General features: G+C 50.0%; 1 protein-coding gene across 1 annotated transcript in view; it reads left to right on the forward strand.

Moving 5' to 3' along the window:
* Window positions 1–10,984, forward strand: part of SHB (Src homology 2 domain containing adaptor protein B) — a 134,887-nt gene that overhangs the window by 76,301 nt on the left and 47,602 nt on the right. The window contains exon 3 of the mRNA XM_010847071.1: window positions 10,609–10,824. Coding sequence (XP_010845373.1) covers window positions 10,609–10,824 — 216 coding nt within the window. The remainder of the gene's footprint in view (window positions 1–10,608; window positions 10,825–10,984) is intronic.

Below are 10,984 nucleotides of genomic sequence, written 5' to 3' on the forward strand. Positions count from 1 at the left end.
TCATGGCTCCTCCAAGGCTCACTCTGGGAGGTTCCCTGAGAAAGGGTAAATGATGGTGCTTGGTGAGGGCTGTAGCCCAGCTGGTCTGGCATGAAAGCCTGTCCCCCATGGCTTTATCTCATTAGACTATGGCCTGAGGCCTCTCTAGAAGCTGAGACCACGCCATGCCCAGCAGACTGGAAGATCACACCAGAGGGGCTGGCAAGCCCTCTCTGTAAGTACAGTCCATCAGTACTCAAAAGACACATGGCTGGATCACGTCTGGCTAATGTCTGAGGCCCCTGGCAGTCCCCGGGGGGCCCCAGCCTGTGTCCACAGCACAGGGGTCAGCAGATGCCCGCCCCTCAAGGTTGACCTGAAGGTGCTTATTCCACCCCAACCTCTGCCTGTTAGCCCAGTGGAAATGCTTGCTTTTCCCCTTTAGGGAACTGTTCACTGGAGTGTATTTTTCCTTCTGGAGCCCTGGGCATCCTCCACTTTTTGAACGTGTAGAGCCCTAATTGTTTGGAGGGTCAGACCTTCAGGTCAGCAGCAGCTGATGACCACGCCCTGGTGTTTCCTGCCAGCTTCTATAAAGGCTTTTTTTTTTCCCCCTGAAAGCGCAAACCTGATGAAGACTGCTGGCCACATTTTCCAGTTTCCTACCCCTCCTCCTGGCATTCGGGGCCCTCCATAGCCCAGCCCCAGTTTCCTTTTCTAGCCACGCCCCACATCCTTTCCTCCGGAGCCCTGGGCTCAGATAGCTCACAGTCTCTGATTCTGCCTCACAATCTCTCCATCTCTGCTCCATCCATGGCTTGGCCTGTGTTCACCCTGCCCCCGTTGCCCTTTCTCCTGAGGCCCTGTCTTCGCCTGTCCGAATCTTCCTCCTTTCCTTGAGCACATTTTTCCCTGAGGGGCTTCCCCAGTGGTTCAGTGGTAAAGAATCCACCTGCAGTGTAGGAGCCATAGGAGATGTGGGTTCGATCCCTGGGTTGGGAAGATCCCCGAGGAGGAGGGCGTGGCAACCCACTCCAGTATTCTTGCCTAAGGAATCCCATGGACAGAGGAGCCTGGTGGGCTATCATCCATAGGGTCACAAAGAGTCAGACACGACTGAGTACTCACACACACATTCTACCCTGGGTTCCCCATTTGATGTCTGTGATCCCAGGGAGGTCCCTTGGCTTCTGTGGCCCTTGAGGGGCCTCTTTGCACTAAGACTTGAGCTCCTCTTAAGTGCCACCTCCTCCCTAAGGATTCTTGAAATCCCTGGGACTGCCTTTGCTTTCTACTTCCATGGACTGCTAGCATCTGTACCACTCTAGAACTGGGCTGGCCCCTGTGGAGGCTCTGAGGCTGCCAGTCGCCCATGTCTCTTGTCTCATGGGGCTGAGGAAGGCCATGCAGCCAGCACCCAGGACGGTGCCCGGCACGAGCAGACGTTCTGTAACTTGTCATGGTTTTTCACTCGGTGCTTATGGTTGCTGGTGTCCCAGTTCTCCTGCTGAGCCATGGGTTCTTTGGAGTTGAGGGGCCTTGTCTCATACCATGTGAGTGCTCAGCACCGGCCTGGGGTCCACCTTGGCACCCAGTGAGGACTTGATGATGGGTCTGAGGAAGAAAAGCAGACAGGTTCCCCGCTTGCTTATGAATGTGGATCTTCCGCCGACACGGCAGCAAGAGAGCTGTCTCCTGAGGAGGCTGCTGCTCTACATGGGCCCTCCTTCACGTACTGATTGAGCCCCGGAGCAGCCGGGACCCCGGAGTGGCCAGTTCACCTCAGTGAGTCTCCACAGGGGATGGCAATACAGCTCAAAGAGGTCTCTGCACACAAAGGCAGTCACCGGAAGAGCACAGAGTGACAGGCAGGGCTGAGGGGCCAGCCGTAATTGCCGGCAGCTCCCGAGAGCCCTGCAGAGAGGCCTGCATGGCCTTTTAAATTGTGAGCAAAGCACAGTCGGTGTCACCAGGTGTGCAAGCCTGTCTCCCTCCAGGGACCCCAGAACAGGGCCCTTCAGGGGAGACCCCCATCCCTGTACAGATGACCGGGGGAAGGGAGCAGACCCAGCTCCCTGACTCAGACCAGGGCCTTCCCCTCAAGCTTGGGCTGAGCGTCCAAGAGCGGGCAGTGCAGGTTCCGCCAGGCAGTGACAGGCCCACACTGCTCCTGCTGCTTTGACCATTGTTCTTTTTCCACACCTCTGCTCCACAGAGCTCACCCTTTTTCTGGGGTATTTCTGTGCATGCCTGGAAAAGAGATGGTAAGGGAACACCAATTAGTCAGTCTCCTGGCTTTTCGACAGCTCCGGAAACCAGACTCGATGGAGGAGGGGGCGGGGCCTCTGCCTGCGTTGTGTTGGGTTTGCGTCCAGGATCCATCTCCCAGCTGCCCTGCCCTTGCTGCCTGGTGGCGTCCACCCCGAGGACCCCTGCTGCCCCATGCTGTCACTTCGGTCTCCAGGCGACCCCTGAATTCAGGCCCAGCCCTGAAGACCCCTGGTTAGGAGGAGGGTCTTTCTCTAGCAGATGTTGTAACGGTTTAGATGAGGAGAGCATCACCTGCCTTCCCTTTGATGTGGTGCCCGGAACTTGGCTGGGTTTCGGCTGTGTGTCTAATTGGGAACAGCCGCCCGCCCCTCCTGTGGAACGCCTCACTCAGGCTGTGGTGCTGGGTGTGACTTTTAACACCTCAGATCTGACCGAGGAAGTTGCCCCTTCCTCCAGAAGATTACAACCAAGACAGTCTGATAAAAGAGGTGTGAGGAAGCAGGAAAGGCAGGAAGAAGAGCCTGGTCTAGGAATTAGAGGACCAAGAGCTTCATGCCTTCCCCAGGCCTCAGGTTCCCCATCTATAAACTGTAGTCATTAGAGAAGGAGAAATAGCGTATGACATCCCTTATATGGGGAATCTAAAAAGAAATGATACAAAAAGAACTTATTTACAAAACAGAAACAGACTCACAGACTTGGAGAATGAACTTGTGGTTGCCGGTAAGGGAAGGATGGGAGGAAGGGATAGTTAGGGAGTTTAGAATGGACGTTTACACACTGCTATATTTAAAATGGATAACCAACAAGGACCTACTGTATAGCACAGGGAATTCTGCTCAATGTTATGTGGCAGCCTGGATGGGTGAGGAGTTTGGGTGTGAAAGAAGACGTGTGCATGTATGGCCAAGTCCTGTTGCTGTCCACCTGAAACTATCTCAACATTGTTAGTTGGCTATACTCCAATATAAAATAAAAAGACGTTTTAAAATGTAGTCATTAGACTCCTGGGCACAGGCCTTTCCCTGTGTGTTTTGTGTTCTGTGCAAGAGTGGATCTGAGAGCAAAGCTCCCATGTGGAAACAAGAGATTGCCAAAGCAGCAGCTAAAATCGGAAGCTGTCGATCCAGAAAGGAAAGGTTCATAGGTGGGTGATGAAACCCTTCCATTTCCAGTGCAGGGTTGCCTGTTAGAGTTTGTAAGCAGGACTTCTGTGGCTCTGGGGGATGAAGGGTGATCTCAGAGAAGGAGGGGTCTTGGCATGGTATTCCAGAGATGCCCCGGTAGTGGTAACTGAAATGAAATCAACATTCCCAGAGCACCTTCTGTGGACCAGGCACTGTCCTAAACACTGAAGGTGCATGGATTCGTTTAATCCTTATAACATCCTGATATTATTGCCCCTGCCCCAGAGATGAGGAAACTGGGGCAGCTTGCTCTGGGTCCCCCACTGGGGTCAGAACTTGAGCCCCAGCCGTCTGGGGGGATCCGTGGTTTCAGCCAGCACACTGTGCTGTTGAACCTGTCCATTATCTGGAGCCTGGACTTTGTCTCCCAGGTGGCTGGTGTGGGGCAGCCCCGGGCAGTGGCAGTTGCACTGTCCTGATTATACAGCCCTAGACCATGGAGGCCTGAGGGCCGGGCATGCCCACCACTGACTGAATAGAGGTTTCTTGGGCTGAGAGATGATGGTGGGGCCTGGGAATGGAGGCCTCCTTGGCCACATATTTCTGTTGAGCTCTGCTACCCTATGATTTGGGATCTGGTGTGGATTCTCAGACAAACCAGCTGGCAAAATTAGAGATGAGGGGCCTGCAGGCCAGCATCTGTCATTTCCAGCTCAGCTTCTGCATGTCTGTGTCAGCCTCTCCCCACCCATCTCCACCCTGCCCAGAGGTTCTAGGGCACCTCTCCTCAGACAGTCCTGGGGGTGCCGTGCTACAGCATTCAAGGCCACCCAGAACCACTTCCACCTGCCTCCGCTTCCTCTCCGCCTGAGCCCCTGGACGGCCCGCTTTCCCCATGTTCACCTCGTGGTTCCAGCTGCTGTGCCCCTGCTTCTGTCCTTCATCAAACACCCATTTTCCCTGCCACACCACCATGCATGCCCTTATGTCTAAATTCGTTAACGCCTTCCCAGATTTCCCCCAACTAAGTTGTAGGGTCACATCTGCCCCCTGTTGAGGACACTAAGCCACCTCTGTCTGTGTAGGGGGCTCTGACCCTCTGTCCCCGAGGACCAAGTCCTGAAGACCAGGACTGTTCTGCTTCGTCTCGATCTGCTCACGTGCTGGGCATTCAGTAGATGCCTGACTGGGTGTGAGGACAGGAGGATATCCATGCTCCTGGAGAAGGTTGGGTACACCAGCAATGTGCGCTGATTTTTTTAGACTGTTTCCGAAAGATGAAGTCAAGCCCTGCCCTTTTGTATCTGTTCCTGAAAGGAAGGTCAAGAGATAAAGAAATTTTTTTTTCTTCTAGTCTTTTTCGTTAGATGTATATCCACCTGCTTTCAAAATACAGATTTGAGGCTGTGCGTAATACAAAGAAATGTATATAATGAGGCTGCTATAATAGATATCAAGATACACATTCTAGAAGGAAGGGCAGGTGAACCCGAATCCACCCATATCTAAGCTAATCGAGCCATTGCAATTAAGCATCAGAATTAATTCTGAGCTTCCCGACAGACGAAGGAAATAAAATAAAAACATGCAAACAAAAAGCTGTGAGGGGGAGGCACAGAAGTGGTGAGCACCAGAGCAAAGTGTAACTTGTTGCCCATGGACTTGGGGAACTCAAAACTCTCAGAGCCAGTTAGGAGGCCCCTGGTTTGCACCAAGCTCTGTCCTAGGCTCCTCACTCAGATGAACCCCCGGCCCTCCTTGCCTCTCAGGGCTACAGTCCTTAGCCAGCACACCAGCCTCACCCTCTGGACTCTATGCCCATGGTGAATGTGCTCGGGGTGCCTTCCTCAACAGTCTCTGATTCTAAAGAAAGTGCTCTTTGTGTGTGTGTGTGCTTCCTCCATATGTAGTTGCACTTGAAAACCTTTCTGCTCCAGAGGTCAGCAGAAATCCCTGCCCTGTCAATTTAATGTTTCTGCTCCCTGCCTAAGAGGCATAAAATCACAGCCTGCCACCCAATATTAAAGGTCATTTTCATGAGTTTATAGATGGTGATGTCCAGATAACTCGTGAGTTAAAACATATGGTTACAGCTCCCTACCAGATCAGTCTCTGGACCGTCACAGATCAGTCAGAGTAATAAGGAGGATGGGCCTGGTCATTAGGCAGGGGACAGTGACGGGCTGGCATGGTACCACAGCACTTGACTTCCTGGGACTCTTGGAAAGAGGAGAGGAGATGTTTCCTAAATAGGAGCAGAGATGCTCCCTACATGGGTGTTTTCTCAGGCAAAAGCAGCTGCTTCTGAAACACACAGCTCCTATAAACCCAACCTGCTTAAAATCACATTGACTTTCATGTGAGATTCTCTTAATTACATTTTCTCTTTACTAGCATCCTTATTCATTATTTAAAACTTTCAAAAATTATTATGCAATAATTCCTCCCTCTAAATGCAGTATCAGATTTTCCACACTTTATTCACGTGTATCAGTTCTTACAACATAGCTGTCATCAGAGTTTAGATATTATGGGCAAAATGTGTGATGGCAGTATCCAGCAATTCCTAAACAAGGAGTAGAATTCCTTTGGGGCTTTGTTCACATTGCCCAGGACTTGTTTAAAAAACCCACGAGATAGGGTCTGCTCAACACATAAACAGTCTTGTATTTCACTTTTTTACTTAGCATAATTTCATGCACAATTTTCCATGTAGCTACATAATCTTCAGATTTATCATTTTAATGGCTGCTTAATATTCCATCCAGTTAGCGTGCCATAATTTACTTAACTGCTCCCTATTGTTGGAGCCTTAATGAAAATTTGAATTCACCATGTAATACAGGGGGAAGCTCGTTTTAATGATTACCATTCTAACATCCTCTGCCCTGACTGCATGCCATTACTAACCCAGCTTTGGTAAGGCACAGATGCTTTCGGAACAATAAATCCTGTCTGAGAGGTGTATGCATGAGTCCCTCTGATTTAATAGCTAATCTGTTCCCTGCACATGTTTTCCTTTTAGGCTGGTGTTTATGTAGAATATCCGTCTCTTCTGAATATTGTGTAACACTAGACTATATTCATTTTTCATGTTATTCCAGGTACCTTAACCCTGCAGTCAGAGACTTTCATAAATTAATTGGAATTTGGGGTAAAGAGGAGTTTCTGGCTGTCAGTTGTTGTTCATTTATCCCACCCATGTTCATGAAATATCTGTTTGCAGCTGCACTCTAAGACAGAAAATGAGCAAGGATGTTCATGATTACTGGCGGCCCACAGAGCATCCGTGAGTTGCTTTGAGGCCCAAGATTAAATGGCGAATTTTCATGCGAAGTGCTTTGGATACTGTAGAGCACATATTACTGGTTGTCAATCCTCCTTGTGAAAGAAGACGAAGTGGAAGGTGGTTTTCCTAGGTCAGTCCCTGTCAGCTGCATTCCCAATGTCCCAAGCCCTTGGAATTTTCCAAAGACAGGAAGCGAAACTGCAGTCTTTAGAACCAGGATGGCAGTGATGCGGATAATGACAACCCCACAAAACACTGCTCAAATAGCTTGATAGATTTCGTAATTTACAGAGTTGTCTCCAGTACTTTCCAGTTGGTTTTTGCCTGAAAGTGGCCAAGTCCTGCCTCTTATAACTCTTCTCTTCTCCTCTTGTGTACTAAGTCGCTCAGTCATGTCTGACTCTTTGTGACCCCGTGGACCATAGCCCTCCAGGCTCCTCTGTCTGTGGGATTCTCCCAGCAAGAATACTGGAGTGGGTTACCATTCCCTTCTCCAGGGGATCTTCCCAACCCAGGGACAAACCCGGGTCTCATATGTTTCCTGCATTGGCAGGCGAGTTCTTTACCTTTAGCGCCACCTGGGAAACCTCTTCCTCTCTTACTCCCCCATAAAAATGAAAGTATCATCCTTAAAACTAATAAATCATCCCACTTTACTCAAGGGACCCAGTAAAGCCATGTGTTGCCAAAGTATGGGACATCTCAGAGGAGACAGGATTTTAGGTGGCCACATAGTGAGGTTTTCACTTTTCATTTTCTTTCTTTCTAAAAAGAGAAAGTTGTTCTTATTTGCCAAAGATGGTATCTTGGTTTGCTGCTTGCATGCCCCATCAGCTCTCCAGTGCTTGCTGTTCACCTTTTCAGCAGAGAGAAAGCAAGCCTTGGGCTTTGGGAGATGTACCTACCTAGCTGGCTTTGTTCTTGTTCGTTCTTTTTATGTTTATCATCTGTTTTTTGGTAAAAGGTTATGGTTTATGGGGTGGTAATTAAAAGTTTCCTTTTTAAGTGGATTTATTTACTCTAAAAAATGAGGCAACATCAATAAAAATGGTAAATAATAACCCAGGTGGTACTAGAAAATGGCAAAATCATGAAGTTGGGATGTAACTCAGTGAAGTTTGGGAGATACCACCTGGTGTTGATGTTGTTCAGTCACTCAGTCGTGTCCAACTCTTTGCAGCCCCATGGACTGCAGCACACCAGGCTTCCCTGTCCTTCACCATCTCCCAGAGCTTGCTCAAACTCATGTCCATTGAGTCAGTGATGCCATCCAACCATCTCATCCTCTATCGCCCCTTATCCTCCTGCCTTCAATCTTTCCCAGCATCTGGGTCTTTTCCAGTGAGTCAGCTCTTCACATCAGGTGGCCAAAGTATTGGAGCTTCAGCCTCAACATCAGTCCTTCCAATGAATATTCAGGATTGATTTCCTTTAGGATTGAGTGGTTTGATCTCCTTGCTGTCCAAGGGACTCTCAAGAGTTTTCTCCAACACCACAGTTCAAAAGCATCAATTTTCCAGTGCTCAGCTTTCTTTATGAGTATGAAAAGGCCAGAAGATGTGACACTGAAAGATATCACCATAGCGCTGTTTAATTTAAAACACTAAAGGTCACCGCCCAGCATCAGTTAGTTTCTGTTGTATCGGGTGCTATGCATAGGGTGGAGTTTTTGTCGGCCCTATGAGCTGGTATTGAATCATGAAGCCTAGTCTAAAGAATGCTGTTCCTAGGAAGGGCTGACATCATCTATGTGTTTTGTCAACTGCTCTTCAAGATGTGTGACTCCCATGGGTTCCTGTTGTGTCCCTGTGGTGCTGGAATTCTGATTTGGAGAACGCCTCATAACTCCATTTGAACGGCTCACTCTCAAAACCCTCACCACTTCTGTGTCAAGCCCTATCTCCCCTCTTCCCACCTCCTTGGACCTGGTGCTCCAGCAGAAGTAGGCAGTAAATAAACATTTGCATGCATGCTAAGTTACTTTAGTCATGTCTGACTCTTTGCGATCCCACAGACTGTAGCCCATCAGGCTCCTCTGTCATGGGATTCTTCAGGCAAAAATACTGCAGTGAGTTGCCATACCGTGCTCCAGGGGATCTCCCTGACCCAGGGATTGAACTGCCATCTCTCGTAGTCTCCTGCATTGGCAGGCGGGTTCTTTACCACTAGTGCCCCCTGGGAAGCCCCAAACAGACATATAATGCACTATTATTCAGCCTTAAAAAGAAATGGACTTCTGACACATGCTACAATGTGTCATTGTGGTAAGTGAAATAAGACTGTCAAAGAAGACCAAGTGTCCCCAGCCAAGTACCTTATATGACTCCACTGTATGAGGTACCCAGGTAGTCAGATTCACAGAGACAGAAAGGGGAATGGTGGTTGCCAGGGGCTGGGGGAGGGGGAATGGAGGGGTTAGTGGGGGACAGTTTCAGTTTAGGATGATGAGAAAGTTCTGGAGATGGATGGTGGTGATAGCTGCATGACAGTGTGAATGTACTTCATGTCACTGAGTTGCACACTTAAGAATGGTTAAATGGCAAATGCTATATATATATATCTTACAAATAAAACAAGAAAGTGGGTAGTGAGCACCTTTTCTCCAGCTGTGCTGCCTGGGCTTGCCCTGGTCCTAGCACAAGGAATCCTGTCCCTCGTCCTATCCCTCCACTTGTCAGAGCTGTCAGTTCAAATGTCATCTCTCCTGCCTCATCCCTCGCGGGCCCTGCAGGAGACCCCTTCCTGAAAACAGTATTATGCTAATTTAGGTTTGCCTAAAGTAGCAAACCTCTCTGCTTGCCGAGAGCAGCCTCAGCAACCCCTCCTGTCCCCCTGCACACAGGGGGTGTTTATTATCAAAGCCAGAAAAATGCCCCCTTTTTTGATGAGGAGAAGCCTGAGTATAGCATCCTGGCATTTGTCATTCAGCCGCCACTGTCCTCTCAGGAGTCAGCAGTCACTGAAAGGATCGTGCCCTGTGTGAGGCCTCATCTCGATGGGCGGCCGCTGCCTAGCCCACACTGGAGCCGGGCCCTGGCATCCTCTCCAGAAGATTAAGAGCTTTCCTTCCTTATTCAGAAGTGAAACTGGACCTCTGCTCTCCAGTGTCTTGGCTGTATTCAGCGTGTTAGGAGACAGGCAGGCCCTGAGGGAAGTAGAAATGCAGGGAAAGGGTCACTCATGGGGCTTTGTAGGGGAGAAATCAGCGACCCTGGGTTCTCTGGAGGTGGTTCTTGGCTTCGTAGGTCTGTAAATGGATATGTGAGCTGTGTGGAAACTTGAGGGCCATTTGGCCCAGTCTCCTCATCTTATCCCTGGTAGTTCAGCTGGTAAAGAATCCGCCTATGCCATGCAGGAGACCCTGGTTCAATTCCTAGGTCGGGAAGACCCCCTGGAGAAGGAAAATGCTACCCACTTCAGGATTCTGGCCTGGAGAATCCTATGAACTGTATAGTCCATGGGGTTTCAAAAAGTCAGACACAACAGAGCGACTTTCACTTTCATTTTCCTCATCTTATAGGCGGAGAATGATAAGTCCAGAGACCAGGGAGCTGCCCTAGTGGGAAGACCACCCCCCCATCTGTAAGCGGGGGGTTGCTGAGAGCTCTGTGTGTCCTGGGCTGGTGTTGGAACACACCCAGGACATCACACTCGTGTGTGGACTCTGCCCTTGAAGATAGCGGATGGTGACAGGGAGCATTCTGGTTCTGTTGTTTGGTCCAGAACCTGATATCTTTGTGAGGAAGCCTTGAGCCATGAAGCAGAGACACTGCCCTCAAGGGGAGGGCAGCGGTTAAATGCAATGAGGGGTCTGTTCTGTGCAGTCCCCATCTCCCTGGCTGGTGGCTCTGAATTCCCATGTGTATCATCCGGCAGATCCCAGGTGAGGAGGCATGTGCTGTGCACACTTTACATTTCTGCTTCCTTCCTTTTCGACTACAGAATTTCAGAGGCAGGAAAGCGTCCGGTCGCAGCACAAAGGCATCCAGTTATACGACACCCCTTATGAACCCGAGGGCCAAAGCGTGGACTCGGACTCAGAGAGCACGATCAGCCCCCGGCTGCGGGAGAGCAAGCTGCCCCAGGATGACGACAGGCCCGCTGACGAGTACGATCAGCCATGGGAGTGGAACCGGGTCACTATCCCAGCTCTGGCAGGTAAGGAGCCAGCGGCCCCACTCAGAGGAGGCTGCTCACCTGCATGGCACTCACCTGTGTAAAGGGAGTAAGTGCATGGGTCCCTGCCTGCTCAGGTAAGCCACAGGGTTTCTAGTGCAGCTGGGCCCTTTAAAGATGAGGAAGATCCTGGAGGCCAGGA

Source organism: Bison bison, unplaced genomic scaffold (assembly GCF_000754665.1).
Source record: "Bison bison bison isolate TAMUID 2011002044 unplaced genomic scaffold, Bison_UMD1.0 scf7180017864243, whole genome shotgun sequence".
NCBI lineage: Eukaryota > Metazoa > Chordata > Mammalia > Artiodactyla > Bovidae > Bison > Bison bison.